The 24,022-nt window shown below is 52.6% G+C and overlaps 1 protein-coding gene across 1 annotated transcript; it reads left to right on the top strand.

Moving 5' to 3' along the window:
- LOC147086655 (deoxyribonuclease gamma-like) lies at positions 1 to 23,941 on the top strand. The gene is made up of 9 exons (XM_085978795.1): positions 1 to 208; positions 925 to 1,073; positions 6,838 to 6,926; positions 15,598 to 15,684; positions 17,389 to 17,501; positions 19,505 to 19,617; positions 19,970 to 20,127; positions 21,419 to 21,515; positions 22,527 to 23,941. The coding sequence occupies exons 1-9, from the start codon at positions 115 to 117 to the stop codon at positions 22,599 to 22,601; spliced, it is 975 nt and encodes a 324-aa protein (XP_085834921.1). The 5' UTR covers positions 1 to 114; the 3' UTR covers positions 22,602 to 23,941.
- Positions 23,942 to 24,022: the final 81 nt, after the last annotated feature.

Below are 24,022 nucleotides of genomic sequence, written 5' to 3' on the forward strand. Positions count from 1 at the left end.
TTGAACTGGCTGACACACAACCTGTTCCAGAGCTTGCCAATGCTGAATCTGTGTGAGCTCAGCACTAGTTCCTGTTAAACACTGAACAAAAGCCACTCAGCAGGTCTGATTGCGATGACAGAGACACACCTCTCTGTCCTGTCATTTGCGCTCAGTCTGGACAGCCCAGATTCAGGAAGAAGCATCCATTTCCTGCAACGAGCGTTCAGTAAGTGGCTTTACGTTTACAAGGCGGGTTTGGCACGTTTCAAAGATAGTCTCCTTGAAGGAGGGCCCGTCCCCTTCCTCAGCAGAACTCAGGCGGTGTGATGGGTGAGTGATAGGATCGTTAAAATTGGCCTCCGCACCCATTGAGGCGTCAGTCAGTGTCTCGGCTCCCGGCTGCACCCGCGTGGGTTTCACGCTTAGCTGTGACGCCCTTCCCGTTCGAATAGCCCGCGCCCACAGTTCCAGGCTCGTGTGAAGAATGGCCCCTCGTCGGGGGTGGGTGGGGTAACCCCAGGGCGCCCATAGAGCAAGAATCGGTGGTGGTGGGGTGGGGGGGAACGTGCCCCGTGCGTTGAGCCCCGCTGGTCAGGAAGTGCCGAGAATCCCATCCCAGTCCAGTTCAGCGCCGGTTCCCTCTCAGCCTCTGGTTCGGACAGGGAGAGAGTGGGTGTTGAGGGGGATTACAGGGTTCCTTCTCTCATGATCGCAACCCCAGTGGCCGCAACGTATTTGTGTGTCAGGTCAGGACGGGATTCGGCTGGGCGGCGATGGCTCATGTTGCCGAATAGCCCACACGCTGCTCACCCCGGGAGAACAGCCGGCCTTTATCCCAGCGCGGGTCACTGACTTTGGGTAGAACGGGAGGGGATTGTGTTGCAACAGAAGACAGAGGTGGCTGCCCCTCTCAATCCAGTTCTCTCTCTCCTCCCCGTGCAGTCGCAGCTCCGGCCATGAGACGGGCCTTTTTACTCTGCGTCCTGGCCGCCTGTGAGTGCGGCCTCAGCTTCCGCATCTGCTCCTTCAACGTCCGGTCCTTTGGGGAGGCCAAAGCCGCCAATCAGCGCACCATGAGAATTCTGGTCAAGGTACGTGGTCAGTCCACCTGCGTAAACACCGGTCGCCGTCCGAAGGGAAGCCGGCCAAGCCGGTTAAACCGAGGCCCCCGTCTGCCCTCTCAGGCGGACGTAAAAGATCCCACGGCCACTATTGGAAGAAGAGCAGGGGGGGAGTTCTCCCCAGTGTCCTGGGGCCAATATTTATCCCTCAACCAACATCACTAAAACAGATGATCTGGTCATTGATCACATTGCTGTTTGTGGGAGCTTGCTGTGCGCAAATTGGCTGCCGCATTTCCTACATTACAACAGTGACCACACTTCAAAAAGTACTTCATTGGCTGTGAGGCGCTTTGGGACGTCCTGAGGTGGGGAAAGGTGCTGGAGAGACGCGAGTCTTTCTGTCAGGTTAGGTTCGGGTTATGAAAGGGTTCGATAGGGTAGACGTAGAGACGATGTTCCCACTTGTGGGGGAGACCAGAACTAGGGTCCGTCAATATAAGAGAGTCACTAATAAATCCAATAGGGAATTCAGGAGAAACTTCTTCACCCTGAGAGAGAGAAAGAAAGACTCGCGTTTCTCCAGCGCCTTTCACGACCACCGGACGTCCCAAAGCGTTTTACAGCCAATTTAGCACTTTTGAAGTGTTGTCACTGTTGTAATGTGGAGAGAGTGGTGAGAATGGGGAACTCGCTGCCACAGGGAGTGGTCGAGGCGAATGGCGGAGATACATTTAAGGGGAAGCTGGATAAACACACGAGGGAGAAAGGAATAGAGGGAGTTGGTGATGGGGTGAGATGGAGGGTGGGAGGAGGCTCGTGTGGAGCAGAAACACCGACACGGACCAGTTGGGCCGAATGGCCTGTTTCTGTGCTGCAGATTCTATTCTATGTAAGAAAAGAGCCCCAGCCTGTTCTTCCTTTCCTGATAGTTATAACCTCTCAGTTCTGGTATCATCCTTGTCAATCTTATTTGCACCGTCTCTAGTGCCTCTATATCCTTTTTATTATAATATGGAGACCAGAACTGTGCGCAGTGCTCCAAGTGTGGTCTAACCAAGGTATATGGAGACCAGAACTGTGCACTGTGCTCCAAGTGTGGTCTAACCAAGGTATATGGAGACCAGAACTGTGCACTGTGCTCCAAGTGTGTTCTAACCAAGGTATATGGAGACCAGAACTGTGCGCAGTGCTCCAAGTGTGGTCTAACCAAGGTATATGGAGACCAGAACTGTGCACTGTGCTCCAAGTGTGGTCTAACCAAGGTATATGGAGACCAGAACTGTGCGCAGTGCTCCAAGTGTGGTCTAACCAAGGTATATGGAGACCAGAACTGTGCACGGTGCTCCAAGTGTGGTCTAACCAAGGTATGTGGAGACTAGAACTGTGCACGGTGCTCCAAGTGTGGTCTAACCAAGGTATGTGGAGACCAGAACTGTGCACGGTGCTCCCAGTGTGGTCTAACCAAGGTATATGTAGACCAGAACTGTGCACGGTGCTCCAAGTGTGGTCTAACCAAGGTATATGGAGATCAGAACTGTGCACAGTGCTCCAAGTGTGGTCTAACCAAGGTATATGGCGACCAGAACTGTGCACAGTGCTCCAAGTGTGGTCTAACCAAGGTATATGGAGACCAGAACTGTGCACAGTGCTCCCAGTGTGGTCTAACCAAGGTATATGGAGACCAGGACTGTGCGCAGTGCTCCAAGTGTGGTCTAACCAAGGTATGTGGAGACCTGAACTGTGCACAGTGCTCCAAGTGTGGTCTAACCAAGGTATATGGAGACCAGAACTGTGCGCAGTGCTCCAAGTGTGGTCTAACCAAGGTATATGGAGACCAGAACTGTGCGCAGTGCTCCAAGTGTGGTCTAACCAAGGTATATGGAGACCAGAACTGTGCGCAGTGCTCCAAGTGTGGTCTAACCAAGGTATATGGAGACCAGAACTGTGCACAGTGCTCCAAGTGTGGTCTAACCAAGGTATATGGAGACCTGAACTGTGCACAGTGCTCCAAGTGTGGTCTAACCAAGGTATATGGAGACCAGAACTGTGCACAGTGCTCCAAGTGTGGTCTAACCAAGGTATATGGAGACCAGAACTGTGCACAGTGCTCCAAGTGCGGTCTAACCAAGGTATATGGAGACCAGAATTGTGCACAGTGTTCCAAGTGTGGTCTAACCAAGGTATATGGAGACCAGAACTGTGCACAGTGCTCCAAGTGTGGTCTAACCAAGGTATAGGGAGACCAGAACTGTGCGCAGCGTATATGGAGACCAGAACTGTGCACAGTGCTCCAAGTGTGGTCTAGCCAAGGTATATGGAGACCAGAACTGTGCACGGTGCTCCAAGTGAGGTCTAACCAAGGTATATGGAGACCTGAACTGTGCACAGTGCTCCAAGTGTGGTCTAACCAAGGTATATGGAGATCTGAACTGTGCACAGTGCTCCAAGTGTGGTCTAACCAAGGTATCTGGAGACCTGAACTGTGCACGGTGCTCCAAGTGTGGTCTAACCAAGGTATATGGACAGCAGAACTGTGCACAGTGCTCCAAGTGTGGTCTAACCAGGGTATATGGAGACCAGAACTGTGCACAGTGCTCCAAGTGTGGTCTAACCAGGGTATACAGAGACCAGAACTGTGCACAATGCTCCAAGTGTGGTCTAACCAAGGTATGTGGAGACCAGAACTGTGCACAGTGCTGCAAGAGCGGTCTAACCAGGGTATACAGAGACCAGAACTGTGCACAGTGCTCCAAGTGTGGTCTAACCAAGGTATATGGAGACCAGAACTGTGCACAGTGCTCCCAAGTGTGGTCTAACCAAGGTGTATGGAGACCAGAACTGTGCACAGTGCTCCAAGTGTGGTCTAACCAAGGTATATGGAGACCAGAACTGTGCACAGTGCTCCAAGTGTGGTCTAACCAAGGTATATGGAGACCAGAACTGTGCACGGTGCTCCAAGTGTGGTCTAACCAAGGTATATGGAGACCAGAACTGTGCACTGTGCTCCAAGTGTGGTCTAACCAAGGTATATGGAGACCAGAACTGTGCACGGTGCTCCAAGTGTGGTCTAACCAAGGTATATGGAGACCAGAACTGTGCACAGTGCTCCAAGTGTGGTCTAACCAAGGTATATGGAGACCAGAACTGTGCACAGTGCTCCAAGTGTGGTCTAACCAGGGTATACAGAGACCAGAACTGTGCACAGTGCTCCAAGTGTGGTCTAACCAAGGTATATGGAGACCAGAACTGTGCACGGTGCTCCAAGTGTGGTCTAACCAAGGTATATGGAGACCAGAACTGTGCACGGTGCTCCAAGTGTGGTCTAACCAAGGTATATGGAGACCAGAACTGTGCACGGTGCTCCAAGTGTGGTCTAACCAAGGTATATGGAGACCAGAACTGTGCACGGTGCTCCAAGTGTGGTCTAACCAAGGTATATGGAGACCAGAACTGTGCACGGTGCTCCAAGTGTGGTCTAACCAAGGTATATGGAGACCAGAACTGTGCACTGTGCTCCAAGTGTGGTCTAACCAGGGTATACAGAGACCAGAACTGTGCACGGTGCTCCAAGTGTGGTCTAACTCAGGTATATGGAGACCAGAACTGTGCACAGCGCTCCAAGTGTGACTAACCAAGGTATATGGAGACCAGAACTGTGCACAGTGCTCCAAGTGTGGTCTAACCAAGGTATATGGAGACCAGAACTGTGCACAGTGCTCCAAGTGTGGTCTAACCAAGGTATATGGAGACCAGAACTGTGCACGGTGCTGCAAGTGTGGTCTAACCAAGGTATATGGAGACCAGAACTGTGCACAGTGCTCCAAGTGTGGTCTAACCAAGGTATATGGAGACCAGAACTGTGCACAGTGCTCCAAGTGTGGTCTAACCAAGGTATATGGAGACCAGAACTGTGCACGGTGCTGCAAGTGTGGTCTAACCAAGGTATAGGGAGACCAGAACTGTGCACAGCACTCCAAGTGTGGTCTAACCAAGGTATATGGAGACCAGAACGGTGTACAGTGCTCCAAGTGTGGTCTAACCAAGGTATATGGAGACCAGAACTGTGCACAGTGCTCCAAGTGAGGTCTAACCAAGGTATATGGAGACCAGAACTGTGCACAGTGCTCCAAGTGTGACTAACCAAGGTAGATGGAGACCAGAACTGTGCACAGTGCTCCAAGTGTGACTAACCAAGGTATATGGAGACCAGAACTGTGCACAGTGCTCCAAGTGAGGTCTAACCAAGGTATATGGAGACCAGAACTGTGCACGGTGCTCCAAGTGTGGTCTAACCAAGGTATATGGAGACCAGAACTGTGCACGGTGCTCCAAGTGTGGTCTAACCAAGGTATATGGAGACCAGAACTGTGCACAGTGCTCCAAGTGTGGTCTAACCAAGGTATATGGAGACCAGAACTGTGCACTGTGCTCCAAGTGTGGTCTAACCAGGGTATACAGAGACCAGAACTGTGCACGGTGCTCCAAGTGTGGTCTAACTCAGGTATATGGAGACCAGAACTGTGCACAGCGCTCCAAGTGTGACTAACCAAGGTATATGGAGACCAGAACTGTGCACAGTGCTCCAAGTGTGGTCTAACCAAGGTATATGGAGACCAGAACTGTGCACAGTGCTCCAAATGTGGTCTAACCAAGTTATATGGAGACCAGAACTGTGCACGGTGCTGCAAGTGTGGTCTAACCAAGGTATATGGAGACCAGAACTGTGCACAGTGCTCCAAGTGTGGTCTAACCAAGGTATATGGAGACCAGAACTGTGCACAGTGCTCCAAGGGTGGTCTAACCAAGGTATATGGAGACCAGAACTGTGCACGGTGCTGCAAGTGTGGTCTAACCAAGGTATATGGAGACCAGAACGGTGTACAGTGCTCCAAGTGTGGTCTAACCAAGGTATATGGAGACCAGAACTGTGCACAGCACTCCAAGTGTGGTCTAACCAAGGTATATGGAGACCAGAACGATGTACAGTGCTCCAAGTGTGGTCTAACCAAGGTATATGGAGACCAGAATTGTGCACAGTGCTCCAAGTGAGGTCTAACCAAGGTATATGGAGACCAGAACTGTGCACAGTGCTCCAAGTGTGACTAACCAAGGTAGATGGAGACCAGAACTGTGCACAGTGCTCCAAGTGTGACTAACCAAGGTATATGGAGACCAGAACTGTGCACAGTGCTCCAAGTGAGGTCTAACCAAGGTATATGGAGACCAGAACTGTGCACAGTGCTCCAAGTGTGACTAACCAAGGTAGATGGAGACCAGGACTGTGCACAGTGCTCCAAGTGTGGTCTAACCAAGGTATGTGGAGACCAGAACTGTGCACAGTGCTCCAAGTGTGGTCTAACCAAGGTAGATGGAGACCAGGACTGTGCACAGCGCTCCAAGTGTGGTCTAACCAAGGTAGATGGAGACCAGGACTGTGCACAGTGCTCCAAGTGTGGTCTAACCAAGGTATATGGAGACCAGGACTGTGCACAGCGCTCCAAGTGTGACTAACCAAGGCTCTATATAAGTTTAACATAACCTCTCTGCTTTTCAATTCTAGTCCTCTAGAAGTGAACCCCAGTGTTTGGTTGGCTTTGGTGCTTCCATCCTGGAGGCTCATGGGTTGGGCCGACACATGAAGACTGATACACTTGACCCAAGAAGTAAAGGCCTCGACCATCTTGAGGAGAGAAGATTGGGATGGTGGGCGGGGGGTTGGGATGGGGATAATTCATTTGGAAATCCTTCTTTCCCATGAGAATAACCTCACATCTGCTTCCGTTGGGAATAGATTGTGACGCGGTGCGATATCTGCCTGGTAATGGAGGTTCGTGACTCGAAGGGTAGAGCGGTGGCACAGTTAGCCAATGAGTTGAACAGGTGAGGGTTGTGTCAGCCTGTCCCGCTCCACCTCGTCTGTCCTGTGGCATTAGGCTCCGTCTTGTGCAGTAGGCCTGATCCAGCCCACGGGCGATGCTGGGGTCAGGCCTGTCGCAGTGTGCTGAACCTGTCCTGAGAGACAGGCCTCTGCTTATCCTGTTGTTGTTAAATCTGTCATAGCCTGTCCAGTGAAACTAGGCCTGTCCAGTGAAGTTAGGCCTGTGCAGTGAAGTTAGGCCTGTCCAGTGAAACTAGGTCTGTCCAGTGAAGTTAGGGCTGTCCAGTGAAGTTAGGCCTGTCCAGCGAAGTTAGACCTGTCCAGTGAAGCTAGGCCTGTCCAGTAAAGTTAAGCCTGTCCAGCGAAGTTAGGCCTGTCCAGTAAAGTTAGAGCTGTCCAGTGAAGTTAGGGCTGTCCAGTAAAGTTAGGCCTGTCCAGGGAAGTTAGAGCTGTCCAGTGAAGTTAGGCCTGTCCAGTGAAGCTAGGCCTGTCCAGTGAAGTTAGGGCTGTCCAGTGAAGTTAGGCCTGTCCAGTGAAGCTAGGCCTGTCCAGTAAAGTTAGGTCTGTCCAGCGAAGCTGGCCTGTCCAGTAAAGTTAGGCCTGTCCAGCAAAGTTAGGCCTGTCCAGCAAAGCTAGGCTTGTCCAGTGAAATTAGGCCTGTCCAGTGAAGTTAGAGCTGTCCAGTGAAGTTAGGCCTGTCCAGTGAAGCTAGGCCTGTCCAGCGAAGTTAGGCCTGTCCAGTAAAGTTAGGCCTGTCCAGCAAAGTTAGGCCTGTCCAGCAAAGCTAGGCCTGTCCAGTGAAGTTAGGCCTGTCCAGTGAAGTTAGAGCTGTCCAGTGAAGTTAGGCCTGTCCAGTGAAGCTAGGCCTGTCCAGTGAAGTTAGGGCTGTCCAGTAAAGTTAGGCCTGTCCAGTGAGGCTAGGCCTGTCCAGTGAATTTAGGCCTGTCTAGTGAAGCTAGGCCTGTCCAGTGAAGTTAGGCCTGTCCAGTGAAGTTAGGCCTGTCCAGTAAAGTTAGGCCTGTCCAGTAAAGTTAGGCCTGTCCAGTAAAGTTAGGCCTGTCCAGTGAAGCTAGGCCTGTCCAGTGAAGTTAGGCCTGTCCTGCAAAGTTAGGCCTGTCCAGTGAAGTTAGGCCTGTCCAGTAAAGTTAGGCCTGTCCAGTAAAGTTAGGCCTGTCCAGTAAAGTTAGGCCTGTCCAGTGAAGCTAGGCCTGTCCAGTGAAGTTAGGCCTGTCCAGCAAAGTTAGGCCTGTCCAGCAAAGTTAGGCCTGTCCAGTAAAGTTAGGCCTGTCCAGTAAAGTTAGGCCTGTCCAGTAAAGTTAGGCCTGTCCAGTGAGGCTAGGCCTGTCCAGTGAAGTTAGGCCTGTCTAGTGAAGCTAGGCCTGTCCAGTGAAGTTAGGCCTGTCCAGTGAAGTTAGGCCTGTCCAGTAAAGTTAGGCCTGTCCAGTAAAGTTAGGCCTGTCCAGTAAAGTTAGGCCTGTCCAGTGAAGCTAGGCCTGTCCAGTGAAGTTAGGCCTGTCCAGTAAAGTTAGGCCTGTCCAGCAAAGTTAGGCCTGTCCAGTAAAGTTAGGCCTGTCCAGTAAAGTTAGGCCTGTCCAGTGAAGTTAGGCCTGTCCAGTGAAGTTAGGCCTGTCCAGTGAAGTTAGGCCTGTCTAGTGAAGCTAGGCCTGTCTAGTGAAGCTAGGCCTGGCCAGTGAAGTTAGGCCTGTCAGTAAAGCTAGGCCTGCCCAGTGAAGTTAGGTCTGTCCAGCAAAGTTAGGCCTGTCCAGTGAAGTTAGGTCTGTCCAGCAAAGTTAGGCCTGTCCAGTGAAGTTAGGCCTGTCTAGTGAAGTTAGGCCTGTCCAGTAAAGTTAGGCTTGTCAGTAAAGTTAGGCCTGTCCAGTGAAGTTAGGCCTATCCAGTAAGCTCGGCCTGTCCAGTGAAGTTAGGCCTATCCAGTGAAGCTAGGCCTGTCCAGTGAAGTTAGGCCTATCCAGTGAAGCTAGGCCTGTCAGTAAAGTTAGGCCTGTCCAGTGAAGTTAGGCCTGTCCAGTGAAGCTAGGCCTGTCCAGTGAAGCTAGGCCTGTCCAGTGAAGTTAGGCCTGTCCAGTAAAGCTAGGCCTGTCCAGTAAAGTTAGGCCTGTCCAGTGAAGCTAGGCCTGTCCAGTGAAGTTAGGCCTGTCCAGTAAAGTTAGGCCTGCCCAGTAACGTTAGGCCTGTCCAGTGAAGCTAGGCCTGTCCAGTGAAGTTAGGCCTGGCCAGTGAAGTTAGGCCTGTCCAGTGAAGTTAGACCTGTCCAGTAAAGCTAGGCGTGTCCAGTAAAGTTAGGCCTGTCCAGTGAAGCTAGGCTTGTCCAGTGAAGCTAGGCCTGTCCAGTGAAGTTAGGCCTGTCCAGTAAAGTTAGGCCTGTCCAGTGAAGCTAGGCCGGTCCAGTGAAGTTAGGCCTGCCCAGTAAAGTTAGGCCTGTCAGTAAAGTTAGGCCTGTCCAGTAAAGTTAGGCCTGTCCAGTGAAGTTAGGCCTGTCCAGTGAAGTTAGGCTGGTCCAGTGAAGTTAGGCCTGCCCAGTAAAGTTAGGCCTGTCAGTAAAGTTAGGCCTGTCCAGTAAAGTTAGGCCTGTCCAGTGAAGTTAGGCCTGTCCAGTGAAGTTAGGCTGGTCCAGTGAAGTTAGGCCTGTCCAGTGAAGCTAGGCCTGCCCAGTAAAGTTAGGCCTGTCAGTAAAGTTAGGCCTGTCTAGTGAAGTTAGGCCTGTCCAGTAAAGTTAGGCCTGTCAGTAAAGTTAGGCCTGTCAGTAAAGTTAGACCTGTCCAGTGAAATTAGGCCTGTCCAGTGAAGTTAGGCCTGTCCAGTGAAGTTACGCCTGTCCAGTAAAGTTAGTCCTGTCCAGTAAAGCTAGGCCTGTCCAGTAAAGCTAGGCCTGTCCAGTGAAGTTAGGCCTGTCCAGTGAAGTTAGGCCTGTCCAGTAAAGCTAGGCCTGTCCAGTAAAGTTAGGCTTGTCCAGTGAAGTTAGGCCTGTCCAGTGAAGTTAGGCCTGTCCAGTGAAGTTAGGCCTGTCCAGTAAAGTTAGGCCTGTCCAGTGAAGTTAGGCCTGTCCAGTGAAGTTAGGCCTGTCCAGTGAAGTTAGGCCTGTCCAGTGAAGTTATGCCTGTCCAGTAAAGTTAGGCCTGTCCAGTGAAGTTAGGTCGGTCCAGTGAAGTTAGGCCTGTCCAGTGAAGCTAGGCCTGTCCATCAAAGTTAGGCCTTTCCAGTGAAGTTAGGCCTGTCCAGTAAAGTTAGGCCTGTCCAGTAAAGTTAGGCCGGTCCAGTAAAGCTAGGCCTGTCCAGTGAAGTTAGGTCGGTCCAGTGAAGTTAGGCCTGTCCAGTAAAGTTAGGCCTGTCCAGTAAAGTTAGGCCTGTCCAGTGAAGTTAGGTCGGTCCAGTGAAGTTAGGCCTGTCCAGTGAAGCTAGGCCTGTCCAGCGAAGTTAGGCCTTTCCAGTGAAGTTAGGCCTGTCCAGTAAAGTTAGGCCTGACCAGTAATGTTAGGCCGGTCAAGTAAAGTTAGGCCTGTCCTGTAAAGTTAGGCCGGTTGATGCGCTATCAATTACTGCGAAAGACTGGAAGTTAAGTGAGTAACAAACAGGCTTTTATTAGCTAAAGAACGAAGGCATGCCTCGAGTGGTCGACCGGTCCTGAATGCCTGGGGGACTGCAGAGCAGCCGCCTTTATACCAGGGCATATGGGTGGAGCCAGCTGAGGCATGCACAGACAGGTACAACAATGGGCAAGAGTGAACAACAGTGAAGTGAACAACAGTGGTTTACCACATTCACCCCTTGCTTAAAATGAGTCCGACGGGGTGAAGTGTATTAAAAGTTCGTATAATTGAGTCTTTCTGGGGGTCTTGTATGCCGTCGTGATCGTCGTGGCGACGGCAGAGGTGGTGCAGCTTCCGACGCCGAGTCCCGCGTGGGCCGGCGCACTGGCGTGTCGTCCTCCTGGGTGTTGGGTTGGTTGGTGATCAATGGCGGGTCACGGGGCCACGGCGTGCCGTCTACAGGGGTTAGGTATGGGTCCGTTGCCGCCGGTACATTGTGGGTAGCGGTGATGTTGGTTTCAGGGGCCCCCGAGGGTGCGAGGTCTCGTATGGAGACTGTGTCCTCCCGCCCGTCCGGGTACGCAATGTAAGCGTACTGGGGGTTGGCGTGGAGGAGGTCGACCCTCTCGACCAGGGGGTCCGTTTTATGGGTCCTCACGTGTCTTCTCAGTAGGACCGGCCCTGGGGGCGTCAGCCATGGCGGTAGCGATGTCCCCGATGTGGACTTCCTTGGAAAGACAAACATTTTCTCGTGAGGGGTGGAGTTAGTGGCAGTGCAGAGCAGTGACCGAATAGAGTGAAGTGCATCGGGGAGCACATCCTGCCAGCGGGAGGTCGGAAGGCCCCTAGACTTTAAGGCTAGCAGGGCGGCCTTCCAAACTGTCGCATTCTCTCTTTCCACCTGTCCGTTCCCCCGGGGGTTGTAACTGGTGGTCCTGCTTGTGGCAATACCCCTAGCGAGCAGGTACTGGCGGAGTTCGTCGCTCATAAACGATGAGCCCCGGTCGCTATGGATATAGCTGGGGAAACCGAACAGGGTGAAGAGGTCGTTCAGACATTTAATGACCGTGGCACTGGTCATGTCCGGGCAGGGGATGGCGAACGGGAAACGGGAGTACTCATCAATAATGTTGAGGAAGTACACATTGCGGTCGGAGGAGGGGCGAGGCCCTTTAAAATCAACGCTAAGGGGCGAGTGGCTTTTATCAGGTGAGCCCTGTCTGGTCTATAAAAGTGCGGTTTGCACTCAGCGCAGACTTGGCAGTTCCTGGTCCTGACCTCCTCAATGGAGTAAGGCAGGTTGCGGGCCTTGATAAAATGGAAGAACCTGGTGACACCCGGGTGGCAGAGGTCATTGTGGAGGGCCCGCAGTCTATCGATCTGCGCGTTGGCGCAGGTGCCACGCGATCCGGGGGCTCATTGAGTTTCCCGGGCCCGTACAAGATATCGTAATTGTAGGTGGAAAGTTCGATTCTCCACCTCAAGATCTTGTCGTTTTTGATTTTGCCCCTCTGCTTGTTGTTAAACATAAAAGCAACTGAACGCTGGTCAGTGAGTAGGGTGAATCGTTTTCCAGCCAGGTAATGCCTCCAATGTCTCACAGCTTCCACAATGGCCTGGGCCTCCTTTTCGACAGAGGAGTGTCTGATTTCGGAGCCTTGGAGGGTTCGTGAAAAGAACCGCCTGGTTAAGGGTAGCGGCCAGGGCAAAGTCGGACGCATCGCTCTCCACCTGGAAGGGGATGGACTCGTCCACCACGTGCATGGTGGCTTTAGCGATGTCCTCTTTGATACGGTGGAAGGCTAAGCCGGCCTCTGCCGCCAGGGGAAAAGAGGTGGACTTGATAAGTGGACGGGCTTTGTCCGCATAATTAGGGACCCACTGGGCGTAGTAGGAGAAAAACCCCAGGCATCTCTTCAGGGCCTTGAGGCAGTGGGGCAGGGGAAGGTCCATAAGAGGACGCATGCGGTCGGGGTCGGGGCCGATGACTCCGTGTTCCACAACACAGCCAAGGATAGCGAGGTGGGTTGTGCGGAATATGCACTTCTCCTTGTTATACGTAAGGTTTAGGAGTTGGGCAGTGCGGAGGAATTTGTCGAGGTTGGCGCCATGGTCCTGCAGGTCTTGGCCGCAGATGGTCACATTGTCCAGGTAGGGAAAAGTGGCCTGCAACGCATTTTGGTCGACCATCCGGTCCATCTCCCTTTGGAAAACGGAGACCCCGTTGGTGACGCCGAAGAGGACCCGAAGGAAGTGGTAGAGGCGGCCGTTTGCCTCGAAGACAGTATACTGGCGGTCCTCATAGCGGATAGGGAGTTGGTGACATGCTGACTTAAGGTCAATGGTGGAGAATACGCGGTATTGCGCGATCTGATTGACCATATCAGATATGCGGGGGAGGGGGTATGCGTCCAGTTGGGTATATCGATTTATTGTTTGGCTGTAGTCAATGACCAGGCGCTGCTTCTTGCCGGTCTTGACGACTACAACCTGGGCTCGCCAGGGGCTGGTGCTAGCTTCGATAATCCCATCCTTCAGGAGCCGCTCCACCTCAGATTTAATAAAAACTCTGTCACCAGCGCTGTATCGCCTGCTTTTGGTGGCGATTGGCTTACAGTCTGGGGCGAGGTTGGTGAACGGGGGGGGGGAGTGACTTTAAGCGTGGAGAGGCTGCAAAAGGTGCGCGGCGGGCAATTTGAAAACTGCTGGTTGCAGACTGTGAGTGGGGGAAGGGGTCCACCGTACGCCATCGTGACACTCTTAAGGTGGCACTGAAAATCCAACCCCAGTCGAACGGCAGCGCAGAGATCGGGTAGGACAAGCAGTTTAAAGTTTCTGTACTCTGTGCCCCTCACCGAAAGGGTCACCATGCAGTAGCCGCCGACGTCCGCTGAATGGGACTTGGAGGCCATAGAGACCCGGTGGCGCGCTGGCAGGACCGGGAGAGAGTAACGCCGCACCGTGTCGGGGTGGATAAAGCTCTTTGTGCTCCCGCAGTCGAAAAGACAGGTCGTGGCGCGGCCGTTTACCTTTATGTCCATCATGGACCTGGCTAGTTGGTGAGGTCTAGACTGGTCCAGTGTAATGGAGGCCAGCGTAGGGTCAGGCGCGTCGCTGTAGTCATCAGGTGAGGCGGTGGGTGAGTCGGGGGCCCGTTGCAAAATTGGCGGCCGGAACGGATCACACATGGTCGAGGGCGTCCAAGATGGCGGCGCCCATAATCCACACGTGGCTGGAGGCGTCCAAGATGGCGGCCCACACACGGCACTGCTGGAGTTTGGGGTAGGTTTAGCCTTGCAGACGCTGGCGTAGTGCCCTTTCTTCCCACAACCAGAGCAGGTAGCGTTTTTCGCCGGGCAGCGCGCTCTGGGGTGTTTGGCTTGGCCACAGAAGTAACACTTCGGGCCCCGGGACATCGCTGCAGAAGTTGGGCCGTTGGCGGGATGTGGCGCGGTGCCGGGTGGCAGTCCTACCGTGTCCCAGGATGGCGGCGATCGCGCCATCCACGATGCGGCTGTGCGGTCAGGTGAGTAGGCGTCCATATTCCGTTGGGCCACGTCTAGCGAAAGTGCGAGGGCCGTGGCCTTCTTCAGGTCGAGTTTGCCCTGCTCTAACAGTCTCTGCCGGGTGTAGTTGGACCTGAGGCCCGCGACGAAGGCGTCCCGGACAAGTTCCTCCGTGTACACCGCGGCCGACACCTCTTTACGTTTGCAGGCCCAGCCGAGCACCTTCAGCGCCCGTAGGTATACCTCCATCGATTCCCCGGGTTGCTGTTTGCGGGACCCCAGGAGGTGTCTGGCGTAAACTTCATTTATCGGGCGTGCGTACTGTTCTTTAAGAAGGTCGAGGGCACCCTCATAGGTAGTCGCATCTTGGATGAGTGAATAAGCTTGGTGGTTCACCTTGGAGGTCAGAATTTTTAGTTTGTCGCCATCGTTTTGAACAGAATCAACGGAGGCTTCTAGGAAAAGTTCAAAGCATCGCAGCCAGTGTGCGAACTTGGTAGATGCATCCGCCTCTTGAGGGTCTAGTTCCAGGCGTGCTGGTTTGAGGATTTGCTCCATCGGAAAAAAATTTAGCTAATAAAATTGATGCGCTATCAATTACTGCGAAAGACTGGAAGTTAAGTGAGTAACAAACAGGCTTTTATTAGCTAAAGAACGAAGGCATGCCTCTAGTGGTCGACCGGTCCTGAATGCCTGGGGGACTGCAGAGCAGCCGCCTTTATACCAGGGCATATGGGTGGAGCCAGGGGCGGAGCCAGCTGAGGCATGCACAGACAAGTACAACAATGGGCAAGAGTGAACAACAGTGAAGTGAACAACAGTGGTTTACCACACCGGTCCAGTGAAGTTAGGTCGATCCAGTGAAGTTAGGTCTGTCCAGTAAAGTTAGGCCTGTCCAGTGAAGCTAGGCCTGTCCAGTAAAGTTAGACCTGTCCAGTGAAGTTAGGCCTGTCCAGTAAAGTTAGGCCTGTCCAGCGAAGTTAGGCCTGTCCAGTGAGGCTAGGCCTGTCCAGTAAAGTTAGGCCTGTCCAGCGAAGTTAGGCCTGTCCAGTGAGGCTAGGCCTGTCCAGTAAAGTTAGGCCTGTCCAGCGAAGTTAGGCCTGTCCAGTGAGGCTAGGCCTGTCCAGTAAAGTTAGGCCTGTCCAGCGAAGTTAGGTCTGTCCAGTGAAGCTAGGCCTGTCAAGTGAAGTTAGGCCTGTCCAGTAAAGCTAGGCCTGCCCAGTGAAGTTAGGCCTGTTCAGTGAAGCTAGGCCTGTCCAGTAAAGTTAGGCCTGTCCAGTGAGGCTAGGCCTGTGCAGTAAAGTTAGACCTGTCCAGTGAAGTTAGGCCTGTCCAGTAAAGCTAGGCCTGTCCAGTGAAGTTAGGCCTGTCCAGTGAAGTTAGGCCTGACCTTTGCTCTACTGCTTTGTCTCCAGGACTTGCGTATGTCGGGCACGTTCTCAGATTCCGCCCTTTCCCCCTTCCCGTGGCGCAGTACCGAGTTCCTGCAAAGTCTGGGAACCCCAGCCTCTGAAGGTGAAAGTGGCGGGGGTAGGGTAGGGTAGGGGCAGGGGGTCTCGGCCCTGGGCCTCGCCCTGGGCAGCCGGCCTGAAGGGACTCACTTTCCGCTCTTCCGACAGGTTCGACCGATCGCACCAATATGCGTACGTGGCCAGTGAGAGGCTGGGCCGAGCATCCTACAAGGAACAGTATGTCTTCATCTACAGGTACCTCAGCGGCGCCGGGGGTGGGGACAGGACACAGGGTGAGCTGGGTCGGTGGCGTGTGTGTAGTTAGATCTACAGACTTGTCCTGCCCCGGGAGGGGCCAATACCACAGAGGCAATCAGGTGCCTCCCCCCGAGCTTGGTCAGGAGAGTTGGCAGGTACAGCAAGCAATTAGGAAGGCAAATAGCACGTTGGCCTTTATTGCAAGGGGGTTGGAGTATAAGAGTGAGGAAGTCTTGCTACAATTGTACAGGGCCTTGGTGAGACCACACCTGGAGTACTGGGCACAGTTTTGGTCTCCTTATCTGAGGAAGGATATACTCGCCTTGGAGGCGGAGCAACGAAGGTTCACTAGATTGATTCCTGGGATGGGGGGATTGTCCTATGAGGAGAGATTGAGTAGATTGGGCCGATACTCTCTGGAGTTTAGAAGAATGAGAGGTGATCTCATTGAAACATACAAGATTCTGAGGGAGGATTGACAGGGTCGATGCTGAGAGGCTGTTTCCCTCCTGGCTGGAGAGTCTCGAACCAGGGGTCACAGTCTCAGGATAAGGGGTCGGCCATTTAGGACTGAGATGAGGAGGAATTTCTTCACTCAGAGGGCGGTGAATCTTTGGAATTCTCTGCCCCAGAGGGCTGTGGAGGCTCAGTCGTTGAGTATATTCAAGGCTGAGATCGATAGGTTTTTGGACTCTAGGGAAATCGAGGGATATGGGGATCGGGCGGGAGAGTGGAGTTGAGGTCGATGATCAGCCATGATCTCATTCAATGGCGGAGCAGGCTCGAGGGGCCGAATGGCCGACTCCTGCTCCTAATTCTGATGATCTTATTCCACACGCTCATTCTATGCGGCTGGATAGCAATCGGGTGCAACGAGACCTGGGTGTTCTTGTGCACCAGTCGCTGAAGGGAAGCATGCAGGTGCAGCAGGCGGATAAGAAAGCAAATGGTGTGTTGGCCTTCATAGCGAGAGGATTCGAGTACAGGAACACGGATGTCTTGCTGCAGTTGTACAGGGCCTTGGTGAGACCGCATCTTGAGTATTGTGTGCAGTTTTGGTCGCCTTATCTGAGGAAGGATGTTCTTGCCATGGAGGGAGTGCAGCGAAGATTCACCAGGCTGATACCTGGGATGGCAGGAATGACGTATGAGGAGAGATTGGGTCAATTGGGCTTATACTCGCTGGAGTTTAGAAGAATGAGAGGGGATCTCATTGAAACTTATAAAATTCTGACAGGACTGGACAGACTAGATGCAGGAAGGATGTTCCCGATGGTCGGGGAGTCCAGAACCAGGGGGTCACAGTCTAAGGATAAGGGGTAAGCCATTTAGGACAGAAATGAGGAGGAATTTCTTCACCCAGAGAGTGGTGAACCTGTGGAATTCTCTACCACACAAGGCAGTAGAGGCCAATTCATTAAATATATTCAAGAAGGAGTTGGATATATTTCTTAAGGCTCAAGGGATATGGGGAGAAGGCAGGGACAGGGTACTGAATTTGGATGATCAGCCATGGTCTCATTAAATGGCGGAGCAGGCTCGAGGGGCCGAATGGCCTACTCCTGCTCCTATCCTCTATGTTTCTATGAGTCGAACCAAGAAAGTGCGGAGGGAGAGGGAGGGAACGAGAGACGTAAATGGAATGAATCTGTGCACGAATGAGGGCGCCTTGGTCTCAAATCGTCGCGTTGCTTCCCAAAGGTCAGACACGGTGAAGATTACGGACATGCACCAATACAGAGACGACCAGGATGGAGACCCCGACGCTTTTGCCCGAGAGCCGTTAATTGTCCGATTTTATTCAGGAGGAACCGGTAAGGGAAAAGATTGTGATCACAGAAGGAGGCCATTCGGCCCCACTACTGGTGCTGGTGTTTATGCCCCACACCAGCCCCCTCCCACTCCGTCTGCCTCATCTCAGGCCTTGCAGCCTATCTTTCCGTTCCCTTTCCTCTCATGTACTCGTCTCGTTTCCGTTTCATAGAATCATAGAACAGAGGAGGAGGTCATTCGGCCCATCGAGTCTGTGCTGGCTCTGACGAAGAGCAATCCAGTTAGTCCCGCTCTTTCCCCGTATCCCTGCAATGCTTTCTCCTTCCAGTATTTCTCCAATTCCCTTCTAAAGGCTACTATTGAGTCTGCCTCCACCACCCTATCAGGCAGCGCATTCCAAATCCTAACCACTCGCTGCGCAAAAAACATTCTCCTCATGTCGCCTCTGGTTCTTTTGTCAATCACCTTAAATCTGGGCCCTCTGGTTACTGACCCTTCAGCCATTGGGAACAGTTTCTCCTTATTTACTCTGTCTAAACCCTTCATGATTTTGAACATCTCTATTAAATCTCCTCTTAGCCGTCTCTGCTCCAAGGAGAACAATCCCAGCTTCTCCAGTCTCTCCACATCACTGAAGTCCCTCATCCCTGGTACCATTCTGGTCAATCTCCCCTTAACCTTCTCTGCTCTAAGGAGAACAACCCCAGCTTCTCCAGTCTCTCCACATCACTGAAGTCCCTCATCCCCTGGTACCATTCTGGTCAATCTCCCCTTAACCTTCTCTGCTCTAAGAAGAACAATCCCAACTTCTCCAGTCTCTCCACGTCACTGAAGTCCCTCATCCCTGGTACCATTCTGGTCAATCTCCCCTTAACCTTCTCTGCTCCAAGGAGAACAACCCCAGCTTCTCCAGTCTCTCCACATCACTGAAGTCCCTCATCCCTGGTACCATTCTGGTCAATCTCCCCTTAACCTTCTCTGCTCCGAGGAGAACAATCCCAGCTTCTCCAGATCATTGAAGTCCCTCATCCCCTGGTACCATTCTGGTCAATCTCCTCTGCAACCCTCTCCAAGACCTTCCTGAAGTGTGGTGCCCAGAATTGGACACAATCCTCCAGCTGGGGCCAAAGTAGTGGTTGGGGTGCAGAGATTGACCAGAATGGTACCGGGGATGAGGGACTTCAGTGATGTGGAGAGACTGGAGAAGCTGGGGTTGTTCTCCTTAGAGCAGAGAAGGTTAAGGGGAGATTGACCAGAATGGTACCAGGGATGAGGGACTTCAGTGATGTGGAGAGACTGGAGAAGCTGGGGTTGTTCTCCTCAGAGCAGAGAAGGTTGAGAGGAGGTTTGATAGAAGTGTTCAAAATCATGAGGGGTCTGGACAGAGTAGATAGAGAGAAACTGTTCCCAATGGCGGGAGAGTAGGGAACCAGAGGACACAGATTTAAGGCGATTGGCAGAAGAACCAAAGGCGACATGAGGAAACACTTTATTACGCAGCGAGTGGTTTGGATCTGGAATGCGCTGCCTGAAAGGGCGGTGGAGGCAGACTCAATCGCGACTTTCAAAAGGGAATTGGACAAGTACCTGGAGGAGAAGAATTGTCAGGGCTACGGGGAAAGGGCGGGGGAGTGGGACTGGCTGAGGTGCTCTTGCAGAGAGCCGGCACGGGTTCGACGGGCCGAATGGCCTCCTTGTGTGCCGTAACCGTTCGATGATAAGATTGGGTAATTCCCACGTCAATCACGGCCGTAAGTGACTGGGATTGATTTGACGCACATCATTTGGATTGTCTAACTATCCTCCAATCACTGCATTTATTGGGAGACGTTGCTGCAGTTTCGGTTACGAGTTCTGTTTGCTGTAGTTCGCAGGGACTCTTTTTTAAATAGACTCTGTAGACTGTTTGCTGTAGTACGTTGTTTAAAATAGACCGGTGAGTCCTGCCCCGCCTCCAGCACATTGGCTGACACAGGGGTGCCACTAGACACGGGTGTGTTTGCAGTCAAGGCCCAGGTTACTCACCTTCTCCCTGTCCTTTCAGCGATTAAAGATTTTGTCCTGGTCTCCCAGCACACCTGCCCAAAGGACGCAGTGAGAGAAATCGACGAGTTGTACGACGTGTTTCAGGAAGTCAGAAAGCACTGGGACATGGAGGTAAGGGACATGGGGTAAGGGTCATGGGGATAAGGGAGATGAAGATTAAGGGTCATGGGGTTAAGGGTCATGGAGGTAAGGGTCATGGGGGTAAGGGAGATGGAGGTAAGGGTCATGGGGTAAGGAACATGGGGGTAAGGGAGATGGAGGTAAGGGTCATGGGGTAAGGGAGATGGAGATTAAGGGTCATGGGTTAAGAGTCGTGGGGGGCAAGGGTCGTGGGGGGCAAGGGTCGTGGGGGGCAAGGGTCATGGGGTAAGGGACGTGGGGGGGAAAGAAAGATCCGAGTCTCAGTTTGCCTGCTGCCAGTCTCAGGAAGTAACTCTTGCTCCATCCACACCCCGGTTTGCAGAACATCATGTTCCTGGGAGACCTGAACGCAGGCTGCAGCTACGTGTCGGCAAAGGCCTGGAAAACGATCCGACTGCGCGAGAGGCCCGGCTTCCATTGGCTGATCGGTGACGGCGAGGACACGACGGTCCGTGAGAAAACGCACTGCGCCTACGACAGGTGACCAAGTGTTAAAGCCACCGTGAGCTGTGCCTCGGCCCCCGCGGCTCGGTCAAGGAAGCAGGATTTAAGGAGCGTCTTAGAGGAGAGGGGATTCCGGAGCTTAGGAATTAGAGGGTCCCTATGGAGCACTTTGGGACGTCCCGAGGTGGTGAAAGACACTGGAGAAATGCGAGTCTGTCTTTTAGGTCAAGCAAGGTTTCGATAGGGTAGACGTAGAGAAGATGTTTCCACTTGTGGGCGAGACCAGAACGAGGGGCCATCAATATAAGAGAGTCACTAATAAATCCAATGGGGAATTCAGGAGAAACTTTACCCAGAGAGTGGTGAGAATGTGGAACTCGCTACCACAGGGAGTGGTCGAGGTGAATCGCAGAGATACATTTAAGGGGAAGCTGGATAAACACACGAGGGAGAAAGGAATAGAAGGATATAATGTGGGAAAGTGCGAGGTTATCCACTTTGGCAGGAAAATTAAGAAAGCAAATTATTATTTAAATGGAGAGAGATTACAAAATGCTACAGTTCGGAGGGACCTGGGGGTCCTTGTGCACGAAACACAAAAAGTTAGCATGTAGGTACAGCAAGTCATCAAAAAGGCAAATGGAATGTTGGCCTTTATTTCGAGGGGGTTGGAGTATAAAAGTAGGGAAGTCCTGCTACAACTGTACAGGGTATTGGTGAGACCACACCTGGAGTACTGCGTACAGTTTTGGTCTCCGTATTTAAGGAAGGATATACTTGCATTGGAGGCAGTTCAGAGACGATTCACGAGGTTAATTCCAGAGATGAGGGGGTTTGACTTATGAGGAAAGATTGAGCAGGCTGGGCCTATACTCATTGGAGTTTAGAAGAATGAGAGGGGATCTTATTGAAACATACAAGATACTGAGGGGGTTCGACAGGGTAGATGCAGAGAGGATGTTTCCCCTCGTGGGGGAATCTAGAACTCGGGGGCACAGTCTCAGAATAAAGGGTCGTCCTTTTAGAACTGAGGTGAGGAGGAATTTCTTCTCTGAGGGTCGTAAATCTGTGGAATTCTCTGCCCCAGAGAGCTGTCGAGGCTGGGTCATTAAATACATCGAAGGTGGAGATAGACAGATTTTTGCAAGATAAGGGAGTGAAGGGTTATGGGGAGCGGGCGGGGAAGTGGCTTGGAGCCCGAGATCAGCCCATGATCTTACTGAATGGCGGAGCAGGCTCGAGGGGCCTAGTGACCTATTCCTGCTCCTATTTCTCATGCTCTTATAACCTCCATCAGTCACTCACACCCCCTCTGCCTCTCTCGCAGGATCATCGTACACGGATCAGAGTTTTACGATGCCATCGTGCCAGGATCGGCCAAACCCTACAACTTCCGGGAGAAGTTCCAACTAACAGAGGAGGAGGTGAGTGCGGGAACCCCGCGGCTGGGAAAGACGGCCGAGGTATAAACCGCGTCCCGAGCCCGCCGCTGAGGTTGCCTGCCACCCGCGGAGGTTCCGGACTGAGCTGTGCGCGGGGTCACCGTGGCGTGAGGCCGCTGACCCTCGCCGGGAGCCTCGATATTGAGCCTAGGCGGCACGGCAGGCTCTCTCAGAGCGGAGCAGGCTCCGGGGGCCGATTGACCCACTCCTGGCTCCTGTTCCTTACGTTGTTCACTAGGGACCGCAGCCCAGCTCCATCGCGTGCTCACCCGCGGTCCACGTACCCTTTGCAGAAGCCCCTGCCCAGCCTCCAGGAGCAGGAAGCCGGGCTAGTTTGCCCCTCTCTCTAACCCAGGGGCAATTGCTTCCCCGATCGGGCCTAGAACCTTGCTGGTGGAGAGGCTGGGATTGTTTTCTTTGGAACAGAGGAGGCTGAGGGGAGATTTAATCGAGGTGTATAAAATGATGAGGGGGCCCTGGATAGAAAGGGCCTATTTCCCTGAGCAGAGGGGTCAATAACCAGGGGGGCAGAGATTTAAAGTCATTGGGAGAAGGATTAGAGGGGAGTTGAGGAGAACTTTCTTCACCCAGAGGGTGGTGGGGGTCTGGAACTCACTGCCTGAAAGGGGGGTCAAGGCAGAAACCCTCATCACATTTAAGAAGTACTTGGATACGCACTCGAAGCGCCGTAACCCACAGGGCTACGGACTGAGAGCTGGACAGCGGGATTAGGCTGGAGAGCTCTTTGTCAGTCAATGGGCCGAATGGCCTCCTTCTGCGCTGTAAATTTCTGATTCTAGTGTGTGTGGCTCATCCAGGAGTGTACTTACCCACCTGGGCAGGCGGCGAACTCTGACCTTCACCGTGCGCGGCTACAGAATAAGGGGTTACAAACAGACGCCGGACCCAGGCCTGCGGGAAATCAAGTATTGCCTCAATTCTTAAAACCTTCCTTTTTTTTTTGGGTTGCTAATTTTTTTTTTTACCTGGCAGGCGCTGGAAGTGAGCGACCATTTCCCAGTCGAGGTGCAAATTAAACCGGACAGGGCGACGCACGGCGAACTCTGACCTGCGCCAGGGAGACCAGGCACAGCGGGCTGTACAGTGAACCATGGCCCAGACTGGCAAAGCGAGCGTCGTCTCAAGCATTTCTACAGGAGTGTTCACCCCTTGGTTGGCGAGCCACTCCCTGCACCCAGTGGGGAAACAGAATTCCACAGGACTGTCGGAGCCGGCGCTGACTCGAGGGGTCGAATAGCCTCCCTCTGTGCTGCACTATTCTGCCAACAGTCGCATTCATTCTATACATAATTTTAAATAAATTATTGAGGGGGGGCCCAATCTCTCCGCCGCTTGTCAATGCTAAGTCACACCGTCAATTAAAAAACCCTCAATCTCTACAGAGACAGATCAGGTCCCCACCGGGGTTGCGGAAGTGGAGAGGAGGGGGGGGTTGGTTGAGTCAGCCCCCAGCTGTCCAACGACCTATGCTGGAAACCGGGCGGGGGATAAAGGACCCGGTTCGGCTGCGCTGCCCTCTTACTAACAGCGAGTGACTGGACCGCCGCTGTGTAAGGTACAAGAGGGCAGCTTCGATGTCGGACCCCCGGGGACATCCGAGTGCAGGGGGGTGGGGGCTGTTTGGGCATCTTGGGGAGTTGAGGGTTAACCGTCTTTGCATCGGGGAGTAATGAACTTTCCAATAGAAGATAGGAGTATGCCATTCGGCCCCTCGAGCCTGCTCCGCCATTTAATGAGATCATGGCTGATCATCCAAATTCAGTACCCTGTCCCTGCTTTCTCCCCATATCCCTTTAGCCTTAAGAAATATATCTAACTCCTTCTTGAATATATTTAATAAATGCCGCGGGACGTTTTACGTCCACCTGAGAGAACAGACGGGGTCTCGGTTTAACGTCATATCCGATAAACAGCATGGCGAGAGGAAAGAATGGATTGTCTTCTGATTGGCAAAGTGCTTGTGTAAGAAAATAAGTGAGCGTAATGACGTCAGCCATGAGCGATTAAAGTGTAATTTTAGGGGCTAGGGTAATAAACATAGAGGGATCCATTAATTATAGCGTAGAAAGATAACAGTTAATAAAGCCTGTTCTTCAAAGAGGTGAAGAGTTAGTCAGGAAGCACCTCAGTGCTGTTCCCACAGAGCCCGGGATCGGCTGTTACAATGTAAATTTTCAGCACACACACGAAACTACAAATGGGCCACGCACCCAATACAGAATAAGGGAACAGCGGTCATGAGGTCTTATCTGTAGCATGTACCTTTGAAGTAGGCAAAATCTGGTGTATAAAGGAACACGGGTGTCAGAGAGCTCGAAAGATACAGAAACCGCAAAGCCGCTCTCTCTCTGTGCTGTACATGAATAAAGTCTGCTCCGTATATTACACCAGCAAGTGTCCTGTGTTTACTCGAAACGCGTTGTAAGCCAGAGGAAGGAGGTTGACCCGCACTGCGGAAGCGCTAACGG

This window comes from Somniosus microcephalus, unplaced genomic scaffold, assembly GCF_052327205.1.
Source record: "Somniosus microcephalus isolate GS21.2 unplaced genomic scaffold, FLI_Smic_1.0 unresolved_chr7, whole genome shotgun sequence".
Classification (NCBI taxonomy): Eukaryota; Metazoa; Chordata; class Chondrichthyes; order Squaliformes; family Somniosidae; genus Somniosus; species Somniosus microcephalus.